Genomic DNA, 27,897 nt, shown 5'->3' with positions numbered 1-27,897 from the left:
GCACAGTACTTTTTTTGTTATCCACTATCCAACATTCATCAAAACAAGCTGGTGATTTAAGTGTTTAAAACATTCTCACTAAATCTTTCACAATAATTTGGTAATTTTTAAAGACCAAATTGATTTATAACCCAGACTTTACTAGCAGGTAGATTTAATTGTAAATTATTTTTATTACAAATATTCTACAAGGCACTGTGTTTAACTCAGAAAGTTTGTTTGGAAATATCTATGACATCAGACACTAGTACATTCATCAGTCATGGTTTAAACACACTTGCAATACCAACAAGGGGAAACCACTGATCTGATGTGTATTTGAAGAACACGAATTAGCACAATGATTATCAGTTCTGTAGAGTTCTTTCACTGTTCATTTCCTTGCTTTAGTTCCCGGTTAAAGTAACTTCTGTGCTTAAAATGTTTCATATCCAAATACAACATTTGGCTGCTTTTGTATTGAGCTAAAAGCCCCAAAGGTATACACTGTCACTTAGGACTTGTCAATGCATTTTTTGGGCATTCAACACCAAGAGTGGTTTGGAATTCTAGTGAGCAGTCCATGATTTAATTTGATTGTTAATTGTTCAAATCTCTCCAGAAAGACGGAATAAAACATTCTTACTTGGAAAATGCTGAATTAGTTATTTTAATACATTGCTGCCACAGTGCAATAGGATCAGCAGTTGCTCAACCTGCTGTTGATCATTTTTCTATGACCTTACTAGAAGAAGATTTAAGTCTCATCAGTGAAATAGAAAAGTATGCAATAACCAGATGTAAAAAAAACAAACCCTAAAGTCTGAGGAGACTTAAGCAATTGTCTTGTCATCACAACTGTAAAAAAAATTCAAAAAAATGAAGTTATCCACTCCTCATCTTTTACTTTAATCTCAAAACCACTCCTACCCTACTCTGAGTATATTTGAAAGACTTAGTATTTTGCTGATTTCTTCCAGACACTGCCTTTTCTCAGGCTTGTTGATCATAATCTGCATTCCGAATCCTATGCCTTTTAGCATTCTCACAGAACTCACCTCTATTTTTCTTTCCAATACTAGATGTTCTAGATATCTGACACGTGCTTTAGGATATTTGTTAAGGCAACTGATGACATCATCTGAATTAATGCTGTTTTTCTCCTGCTCTTCCAAAGGCCTTTTAGTGAAAATCTGTACACCAACCTAGAAAGAGTTAATTGCATTTAGGATCTCAATGGCAACCATTTTATTAAATATATATTTTAAATGAAAAAGGAATAGCACTATTGTTAACACATTATTCAGGAAGATAAACACAAAACCCTGCTCAGCACCACAGTATTACACTACTCTGTGCTTATCATGATCTCACCCACTCCTATCTGCACTACCTCAATTTGTAGTCTATACATTGCCCAGCCTATAAAACTTGGCTTGGGCACAACTTCCACAGAAAGTATTCAATGGATTTGCACAACAACAGAACGAGTGATTTCAGCCTTTGCAGCACGAAAGCTCAAATTAGAGACCAGAATGTTCTAAGCCCTTTTACATGTGATGACATAGACAGAGCAAGAGACTTTTGTAATTACCAAACCAAAAGTTTAGAAATCTGCCGTTGCACAAAACAGCTAAACTTAAATTAATATATAAGCAGGCAGTGACAAGTTCCAACAGCACAGACTGTCTGATACAGCATCAAACACCTCACTTAACACCATACTAATGAACGTTGCTTTTTTTTTTAATTTTGGCAGATTAAGTTAATTCTGGCAATGAAATTTTGTCTTGAATGGAGGCTACTTATTCCATGTCCTGGTGTACACAGATACCACCCATCCCCTTTAAAATAAAAAGCAGCAGCAACAGCTAACCTGTCAGGTGATTTATTTAAGATTTGAAAATTATCTAACACTATATGAAGAAAACAGAAAACATGCTGTGTTTTTCATGCCCCAAACTTTGTTTACAGAATATAAAGAGGCAATTATCACTAGCACCTGCTGATAAAGATAATTGGAAGAATTGAGAAGCCTGGAAGTTTTCCTCTGCTGATCACTATTTAACTGGTATTAAATATGTTACAGAAAGTCCAACCAGCTATCAAGAAAAAACAGCATTACAGAAAACCCAAACACCACTGCAAGGAAATACTGATGTTCTGTGAAAAGTGTGTCATTCACAAACCTCTTCATTTTTTTGTAAAATCCATTCAGAGTACTTCCACACCAGGTCTTGGTCTGAGCAGAATGTAAGGAAGTCTACTATGTACTCATAGAGATCTGAACGTGTAGAATCTTCAATGTCTCCATCAACTATCTTCACCCATAACTGCAACAAAACCACACAGATTAAGGTGCTTAAAACAAGTACTATCTCTTCCATATCAAAATTTATGTGAGCTAGTAAAAGACAGTACAAGACTTGTGTAATTAGAAAGAATGGACAGGAACGCCAATTGCAAGGATGGACAGAAACACCAATTGCAAGGAAAGCTGTTTTTTTGCTTTTCTTTAATTTTGACTGAAGAGATATTAGTACCATGTGATATTATTTTTATGTACATTATAATTGGAATTAAAATGTGCCACACTTAGCAGACCAGCTTAGCAACAAACCTTGTTTTTTGCAGCATCAAAATTCAAGATTTCTTGCACATGACAAATGTACATACTGTTTTTGTTGCCCTTACTGGTTTTCTGCTCCGTCCATTATGACTATTTATATCTGATCTCAATGCATCTGATGGAGTTACTGTGATTAATGTGCTCAAAAAGCTACACAATAAGGCAAACAAGATACTGGATATGGTCTGAGATACATGTTACGTACTCATCAAGAACACGCTAATTTCTCTAGACGAACTTTTGCAGACAGGAACAACAGAATTATTTAGCCTGCAGTGTACAGGCCACTGCTAGTATTAGTGACATCAGATGGAAGGTGCCCAGAGAGACTGCTAACCCAGTCTTGCAGAATGTGTTCCCTCTCCATCACCAGATAAGGAAATAAACTCTCAGTTGCTGTCAGTGTTTTGTGTGAGATTACAATGCTGTTTTGCTGTGTGTATACAGATCAATCAGCACAGGGCATGCTCCTGCAGTCCCATAAATATCTTTTAAAGTGATTGCTTGATTATTTTAGCACTTCTGTCCACCTTTTAGGATTACAAACATATGTTCTGGTATGTACAGTTTTGCTTTAAAAAACTGAACACAAGCATCTAAATAGCTGTCAACTTCAGCAAGCTCTTCAGCATATTAATTTATTCAAGGAAGTCTTAGTATAAGTTTCAAGTTTCTCATACACACGTATACACACACACACACACACATACACATCACAACTTTTCAAACAGATAAATTAAGACCTCAAATTTTTATCTCAGAGCTAAAACACTATTTTGGAACGGTTTACAGATGACACTAAAAGCTTTATTCTAACCTGAAGTGCTGCAGCATCCTGACCGTTGTAGTGATACAGGAGACCAAGTGCAAAATACCTGTAAAGAAAAAGAAAATAACATTAAAATTGCTAGAACTTTCCCACTAATTTAATTACGAAATGATTAGCACAGAGTACAACACATATTGGCTTACAGTGACACATACATGGCCATGTCTGCACTTGAACAAGTCTCTGTAGGCTGTTTTTATGAACCAAAGGAGAGACGTTCAGCCCTAAAAGTGTGTCTCCATCACTCCTGTCCCCAAGACAGTTTCTAGTTACTAGGTCCAACTTACACAAAGTATGTGCCCAATTAGACATGCTTCTCACGCCGTTCTGTCAATTTTATGTACAAACTTAACACACACCTCCAAGTAACTATTCCTCCAATAGTTCATTAGCTGTCGTGAAATCAAATTTTATTATGTGTTTATTTAAAACTCTGTTTTACTATCAGAAACTGTTCTCTTTACTGTGGCATGGAGCCAAGTCAGGCAAACAAGAGCTTTGTACAGTGCCATTACAGAGTGGTTTTTGTGTACTCTTAGAAAAATACAGCCAAGTTTTCTAATGGTTGTCCTCACGGAACAATGAGCTAACATTTATTCAATTCACATTTGCCAAAGTTTGCCATGCAAACCACACTTACCAAAAGGTTTTAACAAAATACCTGAAATAAATTAAATTACTCTAAATGTAACTAAAATAACCTTTAAATACAATTAAAGACTGTCTCACTACTTCAGTTTAAAGCTAGATATGAAAACCAAGACAGACACACTACCTAAGACAGGACTTTGTATTTTACACATTTACTATCAATGTTTTCTGCTTAATGAGAGTCAATTCTCTGCCTGTTGGCATTTCTGGTTTGAAGTCATTTGCAGACATCTTAAGAAACCTCCTTTTGGTCAATCAGTGGAACACAGGAAGTTTGTGATTTGGAAGTAAGAGTTCCATCCCTGAATAAGCAACTACAATTTTGAAGCCGCTAGCTGCTTAATAGCTTTTACTTAAGGTAGTGCATGCTTTAAGGCATCTTTTCATTTTATCTGTGTACAATGACTGCAGCCAATCAACTCTCCCATTATCACAAGGGAAAACAATTTTTTTATCCAAAACTTGTACAAATTCTTTATTTTTGTGTTGGATACAGAAACTTTCATGGAGAACTCTGCATTTACCAGGATAAGACAGAATGCTTTTCCTTTACCTCAGACTGCCAAACAGTAGCTTTTCACCAATATTTTTATATGCTAATGACATTAATTAAGACTGAGTTGTCTTTTGGACAAGTGTAAGCACAGAAACTACAAGTACTTGAACAAATTATTCTAGAAGCCAAGAGCATCTAAGGCAATTTTCCTTCTGGTCTCAAAGGTGCAATAATGAAAAAATCCACTCACTTTTTGTGTTTTTCCAGCCAGGCAGCACTATCAGTTAAAAGACAGAAGTTCTCAGAAACTAGGAGATCCAGCAGGCTTTCATGATTTGCCTCTGCATACAGCTTGAGCAACGCTGTGTCGATATCCTCCTTGTAGCCATTTGCAACCTCAGTGCTGCGGACTTCATTCAAGTAACTCATGAGGAATCGCTTACATTTTGTCATCTTCTCCTGGTCCCCTTGGGTCAGCTGGTTCAGGTCGGCATACTCATGCAGAGGGGGATGAGACCGGATAAATGAAGAGGAAGTAGGCAACAGGAAGGGGTAGAGAGAGATCAGCTCCCGGACATCAAGCTGGCCGCTTCTGCAATTACAGTGTCAAACTAGATGAAGCAAAAAAAAAGAAAAAGTATACATAGGCACAAAAAAACATGTGCTCACATATGCTTAGAGTCAGGACACTAACATGTAGTCAGTTTCTAGAATATGTTTTGCTATTTCTATATTTATCATTCTTTTTCCTCCTCTAGACATGCAGAGCTCTGAGAATTTGGAGACTGGTCAGCCTTTTGCTTTTGACCTTCCGCAGCTGTTCTCTGGCATATATAAAAATCAGCTGAACAGCCCTACAGCAGTCCTAGGACTTCATCCACAATGGGAGCAAGTCTTCTGACAGCCGGGGGAAAAAAAAAAAAAAAAAAAAAAAAAAAGGAGAAAGTGAACCATTTCAGGCAAGGCACAAATGACTGTGTCAGTGTAATTATGTAGAAAACAGCAACTTCCTACACAAAACTAAAGCTTTCAGAGCATGTGTCTGGATGATGAAAATATTCTCCCCAACCCTGAAATGCAACAGATTCCTCATTTGGCTCTCTTCTTACAGAGGTTCTGTAAACAAACCAAAGATACTGATTATGTATCCATTTAACCACTAAGCCTGTAGTACACACAGAGGCTTTGGGTGTACTTCTGTGGAGGCTCCTCTGGAGTGGCTTTTCTACTTCAGGTGTGAAGGACACCCTCTGCATTTATTCAGCAGCAAGTTGTAACATAGATATGCCACACAAAACATTTTTCTTTCAGCCTAGATTGAAATTCCTCAATAATGCATGTTGTGACAGAAGAATTTTTTTTTATACATGTGGCAGACATCCCTAATTTTCATGGCTAAAGTGAACCCTCTTTCCAGGCCTTGCTTTAGAAGAACAGCAAGACACCAGAATTTATATTTTATAGTATTTTATTTCACTGACAAAGCTTTTATTCAGAATTCATTTTTTAAAATTAACATTCCTGAAATTAATGAAATACTGTTCCTGAGGAAAAAAAAATCAAAATGAACTAGACAGTTCTCTAAAAGAAACCCTGTTTAGCTATTTTGTTGCAAATAAAACTTCTAAAAAATAATTCTTATCTACCTGGTGATCAGCAAACTCAAAAAATTTATTTTCACAACCTTGATTGGAATGAATTCCAGAAAGAAACATATGATAATGCAGAAACAGAAAAGCAGCAGATTTCTACAGGCAATAAAGTGTGAAAGATCCTCATAAACAGGCTAATCCCTTCACAGTGGGCATGCCCTGCCATGCATCCTTCACTTCTTCAGAGACAATTCCAAAACCATCCAGGAAATATGAACTAGTAGGAACCATCACCACGACAATACCTATTTAGAACTTTTCTTTCAAGTTAATACAGTCCTTTGGCTACAAAAATCTATACCAGAAGAAGGAAATTCTGGGAGACAGCAGCACCAGCAAATTTAAAAGCAGCATCCTCTCTTCCAGAACCTAATGACTACAAAGCACAGGAGTAGCAACACAGACAACAGAGAACCACAACAGACAAAAATCTCATCATGGGAAGCCTTCCGATGAGGAGAGGTTTGAACAACAGGTTTTTCCAATTCACACACAGAATTCCTACTACCTAAAATGTATCTCTACACTAGAAAGGCCCACCTCTAAATGAGGGAAAAGTGTTCAGGTCTACTTCACAGATTTCTGCAGTTGAAATTTCTTTTAATCCCTCTTTTCAGACTTGGCATTTGGCTTTGAAATTCTTTGATCAACATTATGAAAAGTGGCAGAAAAACCAAGATCTAGTAAGTTGTGTCAGTGGCATGACCTGATGGTTCCAAGAATATTTGATATTCAGTATGAACTCATTACAGTAACCTAACTGCAGGTTTTGCTATTGCAACTACTCTGAAATTTCAAAGTCCTGAGGACCACCAGATTAAATGCATTATATGAAATGCATTACACTAGAAAATTAACCCTATCTGGAGAGAGATTTTTTTCCCTCCAAGGTTCTTCCCTGATTCCATTTAGAACAAAAGCTAACCAGCAACTTGAATAATATCCACAGGCTACTCAAAATTTGTGCAGAAATGAGGAGTCTTAATAAATCTGGAAAGATGCAACTATAAACATTGGCTCCCTTGCTAGCTATGCTGTCAAGTATTTGGAGATGGCCTAAGCTTGAGTTGGAGACTATGACCATTGAGATGGATGAAGTTAAAAAATGTTATATTTAATACGCCACTTTTAGTAAGTTTAATAAGTTTTAAAACAACTTCTACAGTAGCTTCTGTGTCCTTTCTTTACTCTCCATGTTTTCCCAGATGATGAAGTAGTCAGCTACTTTACCTCTGACTTCACAGATTCCAGCCTCTATGATGATCTGTTTCCAAAAGGAGAATCAGCTTTAAAGCCAGGCTAGCCCAAAGCCAGGGCTGTAAATCACCTGTGGTTCTCTCAGCAGGTCTGACTCAAGCTCAGCTGTACAGTTTTGCTCCCCCCACAGTAGTGGTAAGCAGCAACCAAGCAGCCTCCTTAAAAGCATCACATCATCTACGAACTTCTTCAGAAAAATACCGAATACTAAACAATGACCCCACCTGCACGAATGGCTAACATTCAGCTCAAGGCTTATGGCTCCTGGGATTTGTGGATGTCTTGGGGATCTTTCCATCACATCTGGACAAAACTATTTTAGAGCAGCTACAAAGGACCTCTTCTCTTCTGAAAAATTTGTCTGCACCTTCAGCTTCTAGCATCTCAGGCTCAGCAAAATACAGACAGAAATTTATGACACAGTCAAAAACAAAATCTTGAGACATCAGTGTTGTTGGGCAACATCCCTTCAACCAATTCTGCATTAGTTCTCTTTGGGCTTCATATTTACAAACAATGCAACAGGCAGAATCTATAAGTTTCCAGGAAACTTAGGTCTGAATTCAGACCCTCATGTCTACAGATATCAGAGATACCAAAGAAGCCTGCAGTGTTAGCTGTTTTGCCTAAGTCCCACTGGCTGTATTGGAAGCTTATATTCTTGAATCACATTTAAGATGCAAATCCCACGTCATTCCTACTTTTTTTTTTTTCCAGATATAAGCACCAGCAACTTTTTTAACCTTTTCAGTGTAGGAGAGACATATCTTAAGTCTCTCTATAGGCTTTCCCAGGTGAGAAACCTGTGTAAAGAGTTAACATTTTTATTTGTTAAAAAGAGCAAAGCTTAGAGGAGTTCCAGAATCAGAGCTGAAGGCAAGCAATATCTAACCAGTAAACACCAAAGAGAACTGGTTTCACTGTGACAGTTGCCAAACATTTCAGTAAGGCATCTAGAATTTAACAAATGACCTAACTCACTGTTTGGTATAGCTGTAATGATAGCAATGTGAAATAGCATAAGTATAAATCACAGCTACATAATACAATCACAATTATGTTACTGCTTATAACAGAATTTATCAGGCCAAAGAAGCCCTACTGTTACTTCTCACTCAGTTTTAAGGTCAATTTTCTTCAGCTAGATCCATTGCTCTCCTTTTGTTGAACTATTTGAGTTTCAATAAAGCTACCACTTCCTTCCTTTTTGTCAACCTTCTTCAGTGCTGAAAAGCATCAGGATTAACCACAAAGAATTTGGCAAATCATTCCTTTTGAAAGTTTCAGTCTTTAAGATCTATGAATTTAAGCATAAGATAAAACTGTTTCTTGACAAGGTTATCCAAGAAGAGTAATAATGCAAGAAGATGAAGACCTTTAATGCAATGTAATTCCCCCTGCTAACCTGTACCTGTCAGATATTTTCCAAGTAGTGAGACAATCTCACTTCATATTTACCCAGAAGTAGGCCCACGTACCACACCAAGATCTCTGAGGTACTGCTGTTACCCTGTTTCACTGCTTAAATCTGTCTTTTCTCAGATAGGTACCAAATTTCCCTTTGACATTAAGACTGAAGCTATTTCTAAGACAAGGTAGAAACATCTGCAAAGCAACACACTCAGATGGGAGAAAGTGTTTTCATAGACTGTCACTATCTTTCCCATTTTACCTCTGAGAATGTTAGTTTAAAATGAACAAGACTGAATTCCATAACAAGTTTTTTCAGAGTCACCAAAATACTCTGCTTAGCTTATGCATGGCTGGACAGAAGAAAAGCACAGAAATTCTGACTTCCTTCCCTGAGCAGACATCAGCAATTCATGAATTGTTGCTCTGCTTTGGAGTTGGAGCTTTTAGAGGAAGGGAACACCCTGGCATGCTGATACAGCTACAAAACTTGTGGCTGGACAGCACATTTTCTCGTGAAGCATGTTTGTTTCTACAAAGGAGCTCCCACAATCCTATTCATTAAAACTTATTTATCAGATGGACTGATAGTTGGATGGAGAATGCATAACCTCCTTCCACAAGGTGGTGGAACTCCCCACAGGATATATTTCCCTCTTTTCACTGCTCTTAAAATATCCTTAACTATGTACAGCTTGTACTTCTACTTCAGATACACAACCCAGGGGTCAGATACAAAGGTGTCTGGAAGATTATAAGGGTGGAGAAAGACTGCAAGTTGCTCATTAATGTCAAAAATTACCAGGTGACAGAGGAAGTAGTTGTGGCCAGAACAAATTGTCACTAAATGCTGCTCAGGCTTTTCCTGAGCAGCATTCCCTTACCTTCACTCAGTGTACACTGCTCATCCAAGCCCAGTGTCTCCCATCATACTGGTGAGGAGGCAAAATGGCAAAGTTCCTCACCAGTAGCAACATTCCTCAAAGCTTTTCTTTCCTCAATACATTTCCATAAACCAAGGACAACTTTTTTCCTACACTGTAAATACACTTACAATATACTGGAAATTGTCTAACCTTAATCCTATTCCATAGACTCTAAATGGATTTAAGGTGAATTTCAGCAGATAACAAGGAGAGTTATTTTATGTGGTCAGCATGCATTCCACTAACTACAGAGAGTGCTGCATCACAGAATGAGGCATGGCTAGCAGAAATGAAATTATCAGGTGGAATAAAGATAACAAGCAGCATTTTCTGAATGAAAGTGGAATACCAAGGTCAATTTATAAACAAGTGACTGCTGAAATGGCTAAATCGTCAAGGTTAGTACAGACTTCAAGAACAAATCTGTCTTCGGGGAAAGGTCTAGTAGAACAAGTATTAAAGCAAATTTGGTATCAGCATTCTTATAAAAAGTAGTGCAATTGTGTCAATAATATTTAAATAGCAACTAATATTTTAACCTTCTGTTAAAACTACAAAAAAACCTCAAAAAAGCCAGAGCAACATTCATGCTGTAAATCACAGCACAGACTCAATAATAAAGCCTTGTCCTTCATGGGCATAAAGTAAAAAAAAATCTCCATACATACGACACTCAAATTCCTAATGCTACTGGATGTTAGCAACAAAAAAAAAAAAAAAATCAGTTGCATTAACTCTTCATCAATAAAGTTGTTTCAATGTTATTCTGTTCTTAACCCCAACAAAACCATTTTATTACAGTGAACTCCCATCTACATAAAAAAATCCAAAACATTCAAGCAACTAAGTTTTTCAAACCAAGAACACTAGCTCCTTATTTAAAGAAGGTAAATTATTAAATTTCTTGTCACACAATTACCTGAAGAGTTCTTTTGCTTCAAGGAACTGAAGCTGTGCAAACTGTATAAAACCTGCTTGCTGCAGGATTCGTTTGTACATTACCTATAAAAAAGAAGGGGGGGAAAGAAGGTTTATTATATTTGTATTTATGCAGTGCTAGTTAGTACTGCAATAGCTACCTGCCAAAAAACACTGAACACAGCTTCAACCACACCTGTCAAGTCACAAGTAAATTAACCTTGATCCTCAACATTTTAAATTATGTACCTGAATATATTGAATCTCCTGCCCAAACTCAGTTTCTTACATAAATGTGTGAACACAACACTGCTCATGAGTACTTACTAAAAGCAAAGTCAACAAACAGCAAGTTTAAGTTTTCTTGTTCAAATAATGACTTATCTGACATCACACTGATTTGCCTTAAGTTTTTTCTTAAGTTATTTGCAAACGTAAGAGCCAGTGGTCATCTTTGAAGCTCCCCATGATTCAGTAAGCGCGAAAAATAAAGATGGTCCCACTTGACCCCACACAGCCACTTCCTTCCCATCTCATCTCTCTTGTGCAGCAACCTTACTGGCAATTCTTATAGCCTCTTTCCCAGCTGATGGCCATATTGTTTACTTTCTCCCAGTTTTATTTATTTTTTTTAATAAAAAATACTTCCAAAGCAGCTCAACCTATCCAATATGCAGTACATTATGCAATGTACCATAAAAATTTGGTTAAAAACCAAATGGAAAGCTATTTGTTATCAAGTTTTGCTGTTAAGGTCATACCTAGACAGAAAATGTTTAAAAGAAGCTCAGTAGAAAGAGAAAACAAAAACTACTTTAAATGATAGTTATTAAATCTGAATGGTCAACCAACTATCCATTACAAGATTAAATTAAATCCTTGTGCTCAGAAAATTTCCATCAGCAAAAGTGAAGCACTAAAAGCAAGGAACCTAAACAGTGCTCAGCAGAGCATTCCCTTTTTTTGTGACAACACTGTACTTTGGCAAATACACACAATTACCTTCACGTTCCTCAGTTTTCCCCCTCAACTTGCTCATGAATACACAGCTTTCTAAAGTTTAACATGGTACTTGGAGGCTGTTACTAATATCAGACTTAAAAAAAAATTTCAATGAAAATAACCAGAGAAACTACAATACAGTAGGAACATCTTCCTGGCAGGAATTGATGAAGAACACCAGGCCTCAAGTACAGTGGACTGATACTCTAACTGATGATTTTTCACCTTGATTAAAGGTTATGGATTAACCAACAAAAAAGCTTGGCTTCGGTCCATTTAGTCTCTGCATGCTTTACTAATGGTTTGTCTTAAGCAAATACATAATCTCTGTTGTTAGCAAGTCACTAAAACGCTTTTTAAAGTTATGGGACTTGTCTTGCCTCCCCAGTGTATAGGAGAAGAGGGGAAACAGAAATGTTATCAGGCACACCTTTTCAGACAAATATAACAATATAAAATTAAATGGAACAATACTACATGCCATCTTTATATTAACTAATGCTTTACATTCAAGTTTAATAATTAAAAATACAGTTAACTAAAGCTAAAAGTGAATTCAATTACAGTTACAAAGTAAAACTTCTTTAGGCAATTAACTCACAAAATAGCCACAATATTTTGGACTTCCAACAGTGTTATTTACATCAATATACAGTAATCTGTGAATTGATGAATACCCACCTGGTCATATTCCTAAGGACACTGCTGAAGGATTTAAATCTGCAAATATTTGCAGCTCATGGCAGCAGAATAACTTTAAAATCTAGCCTGACTTTCCAGGGAAAGTCTTCTCAACCTGCTGACTAGTATCGTAAGTAGCTAGGCTGGGGTTTTTCCACCCCCAAAGCCTGTTTTCATTTTTGCAATGGAGTGATCACTAAAATTTACATATTTAGTCAATTATTACATTCTAATAAAGTTTGAATTAATCTGAGACACTGAAAGTGCTGCTTTGATTACACAGTGCAGTCAGTACAGCATCTTTTCAACAAAAAGTTGAAAAGAGCTCATCGATAGTGTAACTATAGGCTGAAGGAACCAGTTTTAAATTTGAACTTATAAAGTGGTATTCACTTTCATTTAAATGTTGACATATCTTCAATTCTCCCTTAAAGATATGCAAGAAAAGTTGTAGAATATCTACTGACAGACACTTTCCGAATTTTTTAAAGATGCGATGATGAGATAGGCAGTATCTAGGTAAATTTTAGCTGACAAGATAAACACTAGATATTAAGATGTCCTGGGGTAAAGATTATGGCAGAAAACACGCCAGACTGTAGAAAATCCAATATTCCTTTTCTCACAGATGTTTAAAAATGGGCTAGACCTACATGTCAAACACACAGAGGTAACTTATAGTTATGGTAGAAAAAACACTTTCAGTTCTTCCAGATCTGTTTGTCAGAACACTGCAACAGGCTTCTTTTAAAAAGGTAATAAGCTACACTGAGTCAAAATTCAACACATTGTTTAGTCCTTTATAATTTCTAAAGAACCACCATAGGACTTGCAATTCTTTAGGCAAATTCTGCACTGTTGACTGAATTCACCTGAAAAAACACTAGCTACAAAAACATGACATAAGTTTTGTATTAATTCACATCTGAAAAAGCAATAGGAAACAGAAAGATGACTGCTGAAGCTGTGATTGCTGTAGTGAAGCCTTACTTCTCTCAACTGCTAAAAAAAGAAAAGCCTTTCCAAAATGGTCAGAATTACCAACTACATTGTCCAAAGGAATTCTTCTAGAAAGTCACTTTTTCTTTTCGTCAGATTTGGATGCAGTAATATGTTTGGTAAACTAAAAAGGTTTAGGGGAAAAAAAAAAAAAAAAAAAAAAAAGAGATACCTATGCAAGATGTGTGTCAATCTAACCAAGGTCTTCACTACCATCAACTATGATTTCTGCAAACGTCAGCTGTCCTGAAAAATTAATAAGTAGTATTCAGTGATTTCATGGTAGCATGGTAGAAAGGCCTTTGTATTCTTCTATCAAAAATGATATCCAGCAAAGCCATCTCCTTGGAACACTTATACTTAGCATTTTTTACCTAGCAGGAATTCCTGATGCTCAAAACCAAAGAAATTTTCCTCTGATATGGCAGAGCTAAATTTGCAGTCTGCAGGGACCACAAGTTAAATAACAGGTTAGAGCTACTAAGGCATGACCTGCTACTTTCCAATAACTAAATATTGACTGTACAAATAATTCTGAGAGTACAGTACTTCATTGCTGCTATTCACCCTCATTCTGCATTACCAGCATTTATGTATATATTTATGCTGATATACAGAGGGAGAGCATGCACCTATGCATGCATCAATGACAAAGTATTGAACTGTAGTGAAAAAAAAAACCCCATGTCCTCAAGATCTGCCCTACAGTGCCCTGACTGAGTTCAAGTCACTCATGAGATGGCATCAGCCATTGTAATCTGCAGAACTAAAGCATCATGTGACAAACGAAACACTATATTTCATGAACCAGACACTAATAATCTACTATGTATGGATAAATTATAGTGGCTGTATCAAGTGCCTTAATGACAACCCTATGCACTCCTTTCTACTGCTTACACAAAATGGCAAAATAAGACCTTTAAAGTGTCAGCTGCTCAGGATTCAGTAATGCTTACAAAATAGGTACCTGAAGAGATCTACCAGAAGATACCTATTAACTAATAGATATCTATTATCTAAGGACAACTCTCAGAAAGGAGTTAGAAATGAGTGATTGTGTGATCAGCTAAAGTATGCCAAAGAAATGTTGCAAAAAATGTATGTAAGGCATTTAATTTGGTTTAGGTCCAACAGATTTCTGCTATACAAGGCCACAGTAAAAGAAAGTCTGATATGCCTGTAACAAACCTGTAATGACAACACCAGGTATCAGAGTTACCTTAGAAAGCAAACTCAACATGTTACATTTCCAGCAACAGATAAGCTCTGAAAAACTGGACTAATGTCTCAACAATTAAGACAAGTTGAGTCATTTTAATAGGAGTCAGTGAGAGACTCCACCAATTCAAGTTGGTTAATATCAGTTCGCAAATAGGCTCTAGAAACAGACTAGGCTATTTTGCTTGCAAGTACTATGCTCCTGGTTTTCAGCTGTAGCATTGACTTAAAGCAACTGAACATCCTTAAAAGCACACTAACTTAGAACTTGCAACATTCCATGAAACTAATTTCAGGAAGACCAACACTGTAAACTGAAGATATTTGTGAAAAGAAAGTAACTTATTTTAAAGACTGAAAAATTCTAAATGCAAGAACACTGAGGAGGAACAAAATTCTACATCACATATTTTAGATAATGGATTGTAGTTCACCCTGTGGCAAAACACAGTCATCTCCCACACTAGATCTACATAACTGGAAAGAAAGAATTGGAAAATTATAGGTCACCACATATAGAAGACATTGATTAGATCATGCATCCTGCCCTCACAGCAAGATTTTTGTTTGCTTCTTTAAACAGATTGGAAGGGAAAAGTTGGAACTGAAGATGCAAAGCAAAACATGCTGGAAACTGAACTCTGTATTTGCCTAAATACTTTTCGGCTTCCAGTACTGTCAGGTAGTTGGACCTTCACAAAAGGATGGGAACTCTTTTCTCAACAAGCTTTTTTGTTCCATCAGTCTCCCAGCTGCTCATTCAACAGAGGAGTTAAGGATCAAAATGAAAGCTAATGCAACTTTCATTTAATTTAATGATTGTTTTTCAAGGACCTTGACCGAAATTGAAATGAAATAGAACTAGAAGCTTCTTGAAATATTAAAAAAAAAAAAAAAAAATCCTGACAGTGAATAATTTTGAACCATTGCAATCCTGCAACTTCCGCAGTCATGTTCCAAACTTTACATCTTTCTAAACAAACAAAAAGTAACACAACTGCTTTAATGGCAACAAAATGCTTCAAAGTATATTAAAGAAAAGAAAAACACAGATTTTTTTGCAGGTTACAGATCAAATTTTGCTTTTACAATAGGAAAGAAATGAAGTCAAATATTAATTTACCTACTCCATGAGTAAAGATGCCATGCTGCTTTTTCCAATTCTCTAAATAGGAACAAATACAGTAGAATATGTATTGCAATATAAATCAGAGGTAGAAGGGAGCGAGTAGAAATCTCTAATCAACGCTGTAATCAAAGAGTTGTAACACACTTCACCACACAAAAACCTTTAAATCTGAGTTACACAGCAGCACAAGTGCTACTTGTAAGAGCTTGGAAGTAGGATGTATTTGCTTAAGATTTCCCATCACTTAACTTGGAAGCTGTACTACTGTGGAGTTTAGGATACAGTGAGAATCTTCAATAAAAAGTGAAATGTCAAAATTCTAATTTTAAATAAAGTACACATTTTTAAACAGCAATAGCAAATAATAACTGAATCTAGTACTAAAGAAGCATCCCACTGGATTTTTTGTCACTAGGTTTTTGGTTTGGTCTTGTTTTCCATTCTCTCAAGTTACACACATGAAAGAATTTTTTTGTTGAAAAAATTCAATAAAACCCCAGAACAACAGCATTCAGCCCTGCCAATGTCACAGCCTCTACAAACACAAATCAATTTAGCAGAATATCTATTTTCTCAGGCTGAAATCATAAAAGGTATTATGACTTTTCTTCAATGTAAATTCCTCCCCCACCCCCTCCAATCACTCTACCAATGGAATACATGACCCCACCATGAAATTTACTTTTTCATGAAAATTAAAGGAAGAACAGACCTGAAATTTCTCTTTTGGAATATTCCTTCGAGCTCCTTTTGCTAAAACAAGGGCTTCTTCCACTCTGTGACTAGCTAGAAGATCCTGAATCTGTTTTTCCAAAGGTAGTGGCACCAAGATATACACACCCTTGTTAGTAGCCACAATCACCTTTCCTGGACAAAACAAACAGATACATTAAATTTACAGCCTCTAAAAAAAAAGAAAAGCAATTTCAGAAATAAGTTTTAAGATACACAATTTAAGATACAAGAACCTAAATAGTATTAAAATCCCAAAACTGAGCTTTGCTGCTACCACATTTACTAGACAGTACAGTTTACCTGTAACTTCCACCTCAGAAATACAGAGATAATGGTAAATTTATTTAGTTACAGTAGATTTTGTTCCACTCAAAGTAAGAGAAATTGTCTATAATCACTCATGATGAACTAAATTGGTAAGGCCACTGAAATTACTGCCCAGATTCCAGAGAATAGGAACTTTTAACTAACTGGTATTTCCCCAGGCTCGCATTTGAAAATTGTAAGCTGTATGCCAAATCTAGGAAGTAATTTACAGTTCACAGTGCTAGAGCTTGTAGCTTTTCTCTAAAAAAAGTAGTAGTAGCATAGTATATTCCACACCTAAGAATACTCAATTGAGGTACAGACCAACAGAAAATTTTCCCTTTTTTAACAATTCTATGTGAAAGATCAAATTTTAAACCTCTTACATAGATATTTTAAAAACTTATTATTCTTTTGTACTCCTTTCTAATATGTTAGAATTTTGTCAGAATAGTCAATGGACAAATACATGTATGTCACAATTACGGAGTTGTAGCATTAAATTAACATTGCTCCTTTGAAAGAAATAATCAAGTTACAAGAATAAGCTGTAACTCCATAGACTCCTACCCAATAATTAACTTGACAATTAGAGCACATTTAATGAGCATACATTTTGTTAGAAGTGTGGAATTTTGGATTACTGAAGTCTGCAAGGAATCTAACCAGGAAAGCATACTTTGTTTAAAAAACAAACCAAAGTGACTGCAGAGATTGTTCCAGAATTACTGATGCGACAAAGTGTCCTTTTTAATACCTTCAAAGTCCTGTAGAATGTGACCTTCTTTAAAAGGCAGGGTTTGCTTTTGCTGCTGGTCCAGCATGCTGTGCACCGTAATGAACTCATCATCAAGAGCAACCACGTAAGGAAAGCACAAAGCTGCACCAATCACATTCTCTGACCAGTGCACTGGGGCACGCTGTGAAATCCCATCTACAGTAGCAAACATGCCTACAAAAAGGGAAAAACAAAGCCTGAGGCTCATGCTAGTTGAAGACTGTTGTTTTCCCACACAAAGCATGGGTACCAAGGTACAGCACTGGAAAGTCTCAGAGCAGATGCAATAGCAGGGAGCCAAAGGACAACAGATCAACCTGACAGATATGTTGGTTAAGTCAATTATTTTTTTTTCCTTTCTCCTTTAGTCCAAGAACAGACAATGCAAAAAATGGAGATGAATACTGAATCAAACTAGCAAGAATTATTCAAGTTTAGTAAATTGAAGAGCTTTCTTATAGGAATTATGCCATGTAGTCTGAATACATTTCAGAACAGTAACACATTTTCAAACAATCTTGCCTCAGTAAGAGTTACAGAGCTGCACCACCTGACCTATCTGGCATGCAGATGTGTTTGTTCTTGTAGTGGAAAAAGGTCTAAAGAGCATTTTAGCGGACACAATGGTTTACTTCTATTTCTCCACTTCTGCTACAGCCAACATTTTCAGAGAACAAGGGCCCAGCTCCTTGGGATGAGTCACTTCCTATGAAGCATCTGTGTTTTCAATCACTTGAAAAAATACAGAGGCTGTGTACAAAGCAGCACAGAGTAAAGACCTTCTATTATCCCAGTGATAACTCCTATGCTGTCTTCAAAATAACCAGATTAAAACTTCAGTGAATTTGCAGGGTGTTTTTTTGTCACCACCTTTCCTCATGTCTATTCTGTCCTCCATCCTTCTCCTAGCTTAACAGCCTTTTAAATTGCTTTGGGACCACATGCCACTGGTTCCATTCATGCTACTTGATATTTCCCAATTCTGAGACATTAATTGAAGAAAAATTTCAGTCAGAATTTTCAGGCCTAGTTCAGTAACCATTTACCAGCTGAGCCGTACTGAAGTACAGTGTAAACTTCTGTTCTAAATATGAATTCATACCCCTTAAAACAAGTATTCTCATGCTACTAAAAAGACATGCCCACGAAAACTGATCTTTGGCAGCAGTGAGCCACTTGACAGCTGGCAGAATAAGTCTGAGCTCTAAAGAACAGAAGAGATTAAAAGATTATGTTATTCAATTTACAAAATCTCCTCCAAACAGAGGATAATGAGGCAAGGCGCGCTGGGTACAAGGACCATCTTGGAATGAGGAGAAAAAAAAAAGGGATAACAGAGAAAACAAAACAGAAGGTTGTAGACTTTTACACAACTACGGTGTAGAGACTAAGCTTCTGAATCCCTTACAGCAGGTTTAAAATGATCAGCCCTTTCCCCTTGACTAAGGGTTCTCTTTCACTACAATGATTAGATGATCAGATCTTTCACTACAACCAGAGCACCTCACAGAAAATACTTCCTGCGTCATGATATATAATGACCCTGAAATTTCACTTTTGAAATTTCTCTTTTGAAAATACTTTCTGGGTCATAACAGAATTCCCAATTTACTCTACAGATCTTGATATTCCTATGGCTCAGAAGTAAAATTTTATGTCAGGCAAAACGTACTGTCCAGTTTTAAAGGTTTTCAGTTGTTACCCTGTGCTAGAATCCCATATCAAAACGTGGGAGAAAGGCTGAACTAAATACATACTAACCAGTAGTAAACTTAGGGCTCATTATATTTGAAAGACTAATTCTTAGGCTTTTTATTTCTATGATGTTCTAACACAAATAATTATAAACCTTTTTTTTTTTAATGAAAGAGCTCTTTTTTAGGTAATTAAAAAAATCCTCTATGGAAGTGAAAGGGTGTGCATTCAAGTCAATATCTCTACATCCCTCTGCCCTCAATACTAGGGCTTCTGCGGCAGAATGATGCATTTTCTGTCTTAATCCAGCTCTCACCTAAGGATAACAATAGATGTAACAACTACAACCAGAAACCACAGCCTTTTTGTAGAACGGGAATACATCTGATGAAATTTGAGATGAGGTTGGCAATCAAATCTGTATTAAAAATTCCATAGGCTACCCAAGGATTACAAGAGTTATCCAAAATGAAGCTACCCTGTTTTCAGCACCAAGAGATACAGAAATGTTTGGTAACACTTGCAAACTTGTTGAAGGTGTGCTCTTCCCTACCATCCCTGTTGTTAAAATGATGCTAGTATTGACCTCACATTGGCCCCCCTGGCATACAAGACTAGAGACTGGCCTCCAGCTGCATTCTGTGCTTCTGACTACAAATCTTTCAGGCAAACTTTCAATCCACCTCAACTGTTTCTCCAGCTCATTCTTCATCCGTTTGTCTAAAAAGGATGTCACGAGAGAGAGTGTCAAAGCCTTGCTGAACTTCACAGCATCACTGCTCTCCCCTCATTCACCAAGCCAGCATCTAACCACAGAAGACAGTCTGGTCAGGCAATTTCCCCTTTTTAAATCCATATGGATTACTTCAAATCACATCCTCGGCCTCTTTATATTTGGGAATAGCTTCCAGGATTTTCTCTGATCACCTTCCTGAGGATCAGGGTATGGTTGGCTGTACTTCCCTGGTTCCTTTCTCTTGATCACCTAAGGCATGAGTGAAAACATTTGTTTTCTTCCAGTCCTGCGGAACATCCTCTGATCATCATAACCTTTCAAAGATAATAAAGATTGGCCTCACAATGACTTTCACAATCACCCTCAAGCATTCATGGGAACATCCCATGCGGTCCCATGGGTTTGTCTGTCCAGTTTATTTAAATGTTCCATAATCTGATCCTTTTTTGCTGAAGGCAGGTTTTTGTTGCTCCAGATTTTCCCACTGTTCCTAAGGGCTGATGATTCCTGAAAGAAGATCATATCAGCAGACTGACGGAAAGAAGGCATTAAGCACCTCAGCCTTTTCCACACCCTTAGGCATCAGGTCCTCTGCCCCATTTACCAGTGGGCATCCATTAGCCTTCCTGTGCTGCAGATATGCTTGTAGAAGCTCTTTTTGTTGCCCTTCATAGTGTTCAGCAGAGTCAGTGCCAGATGGACATTGGCCTCTGCCCTGGTTTTGGACAGAGTTAATTTCTTTCTTAGCAGCTGGTGCTTTGGATTCAGCATGAGAACAATGTTGATAACACACTGATGTTACACAAAGCACATCCCTTCACCAGCTCCTCAGTCCTCATCAATGCACTCCAGAAAACTCCTGGACTGCTTGTCTCCTACTGTGCTGCCCTTTTAGCAGGTACTGGGGTGGTTCAAGTGTACCCTAAAAAACAGGGCCTGAAAACATAGATTTCTTCCTGTTACCTAAAGAAAGTTTTACCTACATCTTCTTCCTGATTAAATGGCATGCACCAGGCACTCACCACAATGTCACCCATGTTAGTTTGCTCTCTAACCCAACTCCATAAACTCTCATCTACTTCCCCCTTTGTTCCAAGGCATCCCACCACATCTTCCTACTGCTCCTGTGTAAAGGGTAACACCCATATCAGCTCTTAACACATAGGTGCGCTGATTTCCCAGAAAAAGTGAGAGCTTTCACTACCACCATGTTTTATAAAGGCTCCTTTCTCTGCATATACCTGAAGCAGAACTTCTTCAGTTCTGTTTGCTGCTTATAAAGTCTCTTATCACACCATCTTGCACTGATTTGTTTGCCAACACAGCCTACTACCACCATGCCTAATCTAAATCCAACTCACCCTTTGCTCACTCAAGTTGGCAAAAATGCTTTTGCCTCACTTGTCCTGGTGGATCCCATGTCTTCCTTAAATAGGGATCCATAGTCCTAAAAGACAAAACCTTTCACCACAAGTATACAATCAGCTAGTGACCTGCACAATCCATGCACTCCTCCTCAAGATGTTCTTCCTTACCAGCAGGATTGATGAGAAAACTCCCATCTCCAATATGAGGGAGTCTCCCACTATGACTTGCTAATTCCTCCTGGTGCTACTGCATTGTACAGGCTCAGATGATTTGTTGGGCAGAACTTCCTTCTTTTCATCTGCTACTGTAAGCACTGAACATATTACATAGATGTAGATCTGCAAACAGAGGAGAATTCTTCCTATTATGAGAAGTCACGAGTTTCCAGTGTCAGCCATCACAGAACAGCAGAGACTCAGCCTGTCCTTCCCCTCCATACAGCTAGAGATTCAAGGCTCATGCCTGGCTCCTGGAGAAAATTTAATTTCCTTTCTGCCATCTCTAGTGCCATGAACTCTGCTGACCTCTTACTGCATCTCGTTTATTTGGCAATGGAAATCTTCAACCAAGGATATGTCCCCCATGGGAAAGGATAACATTTTTCCTTGGTCCAGTCTCAGCAAGAGGCAGGAGGCACTCTGTTCAGCTCAAGGTGTGAGGAGCTGCACTCTCTATTGGGAGCACAGGCTGAGTCAACACCTCAGATGTTTCTGGGCAGTTGCTCCAGCTGGTGCTGGGAAGCAAATCCCTTGCCAAGATGAAGAAGTGTCTGCTGTAATTTTAAACACTTAAAGCCTCTGTACAGCAGGAAATATGGGTAAAAACATGCAACAAAAGCTTTGCAAACTCAAAAACTGAATTTTGGTAAGCATACTTTCATACATATCAGAAAGAAGTGATTTTCAGTTGTAAGTTAACTAATTACTGGACAGAATGAAGAAGCACCAAAAATGAAGTTCCTCCTCCTTTTGAAAGAATGGGCTAAATACTAACTGCAAGTAAAGACGACCAAGTACCAAATGGCAAAGGCCAAGGATCTGCTATGAACAATTCCAACAATCAGTTTAAAATCCAGAGTCTAGATAAAGAAAAAGGTTACATACACAAACTCAGATGTTTTACTCTGATTATCATTTTGAGCACTTGCTTTCTGCCAATCTAAACTCCAGTCTTAACTCAAAAGCAAATCAGTATAAATAAATGTCACTTCAAACACTCAAAAGCCAAATATATTAATGCAGAATATATCCATCTCTGTAAAAGAGGCTGAATTTACCATAAATGCTCTACCAAGTGCCAAACAAGCATGGCCTAATCAATGTGACATACAAAAGCAAATCAAAATTAGAACTGAAGATTTACATCAAGCCAATTCGAGTCCATTCATTTTACAGCAGAGGCCCACCTGAAATACCAAGACACACAATGCTTATCTATTATAAAGGTGCCCAACCATCTTCATAACTTTAAAGAGGTAAGTGTTAAAGACACCAGGAGTTTTACCAAGGAGAAACAGCAAGATGGATAACACTTAGTCAAAACATTGGTGGGGAGGGAATAGAGAACAGGAGATTTAAAAAAACCCACAAGCTGAATTAAGCAACTGGTAGCAAACACTCTAAGGTCTCTGAGGCAGTACAAGACTTTGCCTGTACCATGAGGAAAAGAGTGGTTTATAGCAAGTTCACAGCAGCAGAAGTGCACTTGCTTCAGATCTCCCCTACCTGACATTCTAACCCCTGGACATTCTACTCACACAAGGATGTTGGACTTCATAAGTAACCTTCTTTTCAGGTATCTCTCTTACAGGACACCAGAAAAAAGATAAAGTCAGACTACATAAAATTCTGATTTCTAACTAAATATAATTATGCTCTTAAAAGTATATTCTTATACTAAAAAAAAAACCAAAAAACCAAATAAAAAAACCAAAGAGAGAAATTACTTGAACAGAATCTGCTTTGACATACCTAAAATGATTTAAAAAAATTAAGAATGGAATCTTCTTAGAAAATCAGCTAACTCACAAATTTTAGCTTCCCCAGCACTAGTAAAACACCTAATGTCCACAAATATATGTCCACATTTAAAACAACTAAGAGCCTTAACAAGAAGTGGACAGCCAAAATGACTTAGAAAAGCCCTATATCTGGAAAAAAACCAAAACAACAAGTTCACTTTAGAACATCTTTAACTCACATAAACTCATATTCCACTTAGTGTCTACTTCTTTCAGGAAAAGCTGGGGAGTTGATGAACATCTTACATTCTGGTCACAAAACAAAACTTCAATATAAGCAACTGATTGCACACTTGATTTTCTTTGGAATTTATATTAAAAAGCCAAAACCTGTATTAAGAACCTAAACAGTTGTGAACTTTGTGTTATTTGTGAACAGTTGTGAACTTTGTGCTATTCCTAATGTGTCAGGGAGAACACATAACTGCATCTTCTAAAATGAGAGTCATATGGCAAACAGCATGAAAGAATTCTGCCTGTGGTCTCTCAGCTCTGGGATATTGCAGCTTTTCCAAAAAAAGCTCAAGATTACTGACCTCACAGCATATTGTTGATTTAGACAGATTACAGTAGTCCTTACAGTCATCTATTAGACGAGAGCATCATTTCACATGATCTAACTTTGGTTTTACAATACTTAAACTATCATTTTCTGTAACACAGAGCTGAAAAATGCTATTAAAAGAATTAAGCAAACAGGACATTTAGGACAGTATTTACTATTATAGGAGTTAGGATGCATCTTGCACTAACATTTCTTACTAACACCATAGTACAACACACTACTACTTGTGAATCTGTTAAAATCTATAAAATGGGCTTCATATGAGCTCCTCTAAATAGAAACTGAGGAAAAAATTAATTAATCTACACTAATTTAACAATTTTGTAGCAACATGGGGTTCCACAAACACAGTCCCACTAGTCTCTACAGATTGTCTATCAGACTTTGAAGTTTCACTTGGTACCCAACGATTTTTTACTAAGGGCTGCAAGATACTATGAAATGAAGCTCTCTACACACGTGATTAAAATAAAAATAATCATAGATTTTTGTGAATTTTAAAAAACCAGGAGAGTTATAATAGTATTAAGTACCAAAAATTTACCATTTCCCTTTTTATCTCAACATTCCAATAGAGACCTGTGAAGGAAATCATCATTATAATCATCATCAGCAGCAGCAACATAACAATCAGGAAAGTTTTGCTTCAAAAATTGAGAGAAATTAAGAGAAGTTAAAAAAAATTGCAAAAATTAAAATCCTTAGTCTCACCTAGGCCTCCGGGGCCAGCCAACAGAAACTCCTGTCTGCCTATCCTTTTCACAATTGGCCGTTTCTCATCACTGCAATAAGGAAATAGGTCCTGGGAGACACCAGTATTATAATTCAAAATTATATACTGTGTAGTAAGGGCAAGGCATAAGTAGTAACCATCTACAGCCACAGCACAGGGTTGCTCTGGAGTAAACACTTCCTTCACTATCTGGACTCTGTCTTCAAACACCATGAACATTTGAATGGTCCGACGCTTGACCGAGATAATGCAAACTTCGACGCAGAAAGGATCCCCACTCACAGGGTTTTCATTCAGTGTGAATGTCACAGCTCCTTTGATCCTAGCACCGGTGGGGACAGGTTCCAAGTTGATCATGTTCACTAGTGTTATCGTGTTGTCACAAAGCACAAGCAGTCTGGTAAGGGCAGAGGCTGCTTTCAATTCACTCACAGGCTTTTTCAAGCCCAGGTATTTGTGTAGTTGCTTGGTGGCAGCAAAAGTTATTTTTCCAGCTGTCGATACCTTTTCATCCAACAGAAAGTGATAGATAAAGCAGTCATTGGTTCCAATATAGAGGTTCTTCCCACAGCACTCAATGCACTCAATGTTGATGTAATTTTTGTCTCCCATTAACATCTCCCGCTCAACAGCAGAAACGAGCTTGAAAGCTTTAACACTCATTGTGTCTTCTGGATGATCTGATAAAAGAGAAAAAAAACCCACAATTTACTTCTGCACATAGAATCAAACCTCAGAGGTAGCAATTTAACATTCACCAATGCAAAAACTTAACTACTGCGTTTTTTAATGGTCTATTTCCAAGCCAACTACACAAGCCAGAGCAAGTACATTAATGAGCACAGAAATTAATCAAATTGTATGCTTCTACTTCTAACCTATTCTGAAACAGATTCACAACAGCACCCAGCTATTCTGAAGTGATGCTTTCTCCAGAAGTAACCAGCATGTCATTGGCTCTCTCACTTTGGCACTACAAGAGGTTATTGCCAGTACTTAGTGACTTATAAACCTGTCATGCACAGGTTTCTATCATCTGTACATAAAACTAGACAAGCTTCAGGTCTTAGATTTCCAAAGAAGCCACAAGGCATTTGGTGCAATTAGTTAACATGTCATGTTGCTTTACACTCCATTGTAGGTCTATTAACATACAGTCTTTTCACAAAGTATCATAGGTATATTCCATTTTAACACATATTTTACATTCCTTACTCTCCAGCAATCAGAAATATGTACCTTCCAAGACAGTTAAATAATAACTTATACAAGGTATCATCCAACTCACAATAAAAGTTGGTGGTTTGGGTTTGTAGCTTGTTTGTATTTTTTAAATATCTGCAGAGTGCATGGCCCATAAAGCACCCATTAAGCTCAAGACGCAATATGACAGAAATTCAGAGTGTTTCTGTTCTCCACTATCACAATCATTCCAAAAGTCTGTCTTTAAGTGCTAAGCAGCATTTGTACTATTTATTTTACAAACTATGCCTACCCTTCTGCAATCAAGCACTGTCAAGGGACAGATGCAATTTATGAAGCAGTTAACTGTGTTTTAAAGAGTATGTGCAATTTTATTATACTCCAGGCTTGTGTTATTTTTATAAGAAATCAGCAGACAACTGTGCTCAACACTCCAAAGAAGAGTAGACGAGAAACTGCTGACCTTGTTTAATCACCTTTTAATTTGTCATGACTGGTCTGTAATGGTCACTTAGCCAACACAGGGGGAGACACAAGACTAAACATCTCAAACATACACAATTACTCCTCAAACTCTCAAACATACACAATTAGTCCACATAGTCAATGGAGATACAAAACATCAAATGAAATCTCTGTGGACCAATAGAGAAACCAACATCAACAAAATACTCCTGTGAACAAACTTGAAACTAAACACAGTTAAAACAAATTTAGCTTCCAATTATTACATCTAACAAAACCCTTTGTTTTTGCAAGAGAATACTAAAAATCATGGCAAGAAATTTCCATAACTGAGTGATAAAAGGTTAGGTACACAACTTGCAGATAATCACAAAATAAAACTATATCAAGCTAAAATTATGTCCAGGAGCACACCATGTTACGAAGATACAGTAGTAAGCGCTAATGCTAAATATTTCAGAGTTTGTTTTTTGGGCTTTTTTAGAAGTTAAAAAGATTTTAGTTTGGTCTTCCATGACATTTTCAAATTCCACCCTCACCTGGAGTGTGAATCAGTGTTATGACCAAATCAACCAAGGAAGCACTAGAGAAACAGCCTAGGGTAAAATGATAATGCAAGCCTGGCAACACAGCCATGTTATCCTCCAACGTGATCAAAAGAAATACGGCATTTTAAGTTAGAGAGGGCTGTCCAAAGGTTGACTGCCAAAACAGCCCCAACAGTTTTTAAGAGCCTGTGTGTAGCCTGAAGTGATAAACTACTGCCTGGAGAGGTCAGGCAGTTTTGTACCTGAAGTTGCCAAGCACTTAATGTACCTGTAAGGCCAAAGTAAAAATGTTAATGTATCCCACTGGGAGAAATGCAGAATTTTGCTCCTGATCAAGATATGTTAAAAAGCCCAAAAGAATTTCCTAAATGAAAGTAGATGAAAATTAAAGGAATGAAGAAATCTTAGCAGATACACGACTCCTGAACAGAAATAACAAAAAATCCATAGTACTGCATAAGTCTGGTAACAAAGAAATGAAAACACTTGATCTAGGGAAAAAAAAAAGCTGCGAGAAAAAGCTTTTAGGAACAGCCAATGCCAACACCCATGACTTGGATGTCACTTGTTTTTTAACATTTATCTTGTTCTCATTTACAAAACCTTAGGGGCCTGTGAGCACTGTAAAGGAACAGGTCCTGCAGAGCATGCTGTTCCTCTGAAGTGCAAGAGGCCACCCCATAGTCACAGATAGTATTTTTTACAGTACTTTTAGATGTCCAGAACACCGGAAAACAAGATAATGGGCATGTTTTGCTGTCAAAACAAAATAAAGCAACAGTCAGGAAAATTATCAGCCTAGTAGACACTAATTTTGAAGCGCACTAATAGCCCCGCACGCACTGATTTCCTGTAAGAAGTGGGAAGCAGCTCTGCCCCGCTGCTGTTAAGCAATAACCTTGCACTACACTGCCTTGCAAAGGAGCACCCTCCCTCCCTACCTCACCCCCGCAGTGCTCCCTCACC

The 27,897-nt window shown here is 37.3% G+C and overlaps 1 protein-coding gene across 3 annotated transcripts in view; it reads right to left on the bottom strand.

Annotated features, from left to right (window-relative positions):
* TGFBRAP1 (transforming growth factor beta receptor associated protein 1) overlaps positions 1 to 27,897 on the bottom strand; it is a 36,488-nt gene that overhangs the window by 8,246 nt on the left and 345 nt on the right. For 2 of the 3 annotated variants that reach the window (XM_085054079.1, XM_085054089.1), the window contains exons 2-9: positions 24,694 to 25,395; positions 17,578 to 17,772; positions 16,492 to 16,646; positions 10,749 to 10,831; positions 4,835 to 5,176; positions 3,426 to 3,483; positions 2,169 to 2,312; positions 1,038 to 1,184 (exon numbers count right to left, since the gene is read on the bottom strand). In XM_085054079.1, the coding sequence (XP_084910205.1) occupies positions 1,038 to 1,184; positions 2,169 to 2,312; positions 3,426 to 3,483; positions 4,835 to 5,176; positions 10,749 to 10,831; positions 16,492 to 16,646; positions 17,578 to 17,772; positions 24,694 to 25,378 (1,809 nt within the window). In that variant the 5' untranslated portion in view covers positions 25,379 to 25,395. Of the gene's footprint in view, positions 1 to 1,037; positions 1,185 to 2,168; positions 2,313 to 3,425; positions 3,484 to 4,834; positions 5,177 to 10,748; positions 10,832 to 16,491; positions 16,647 to 17,577; positions 17,773 to 24,693; positions 25,396 to 26,381; positions 26,477 to 27,897 lie in introns of those variants that run through there. The other variant, XM_085054096.1, reaches the window with a different exon arrangement.

The sequence above is a fragment of the Lichenostomus cassidix genome, chromosome 1 (genome assembly GCF_008360975.1).
Source record: "Lichenostomus cassidix isolate B80296 chromosome 1, HeHo_3.0, whole genome shotgun sequence".
Taxonomy (NCBI): domain Eukaryota; kingdom Metazoa; phylum Chordata; class Aves; order Passeriformes; family Meliphagidae; genus Lichenostomus; species Lichenostomus cassidix.
This window is presented reverse-complemented; position numbering and strand designations above follow the sequence as displayed.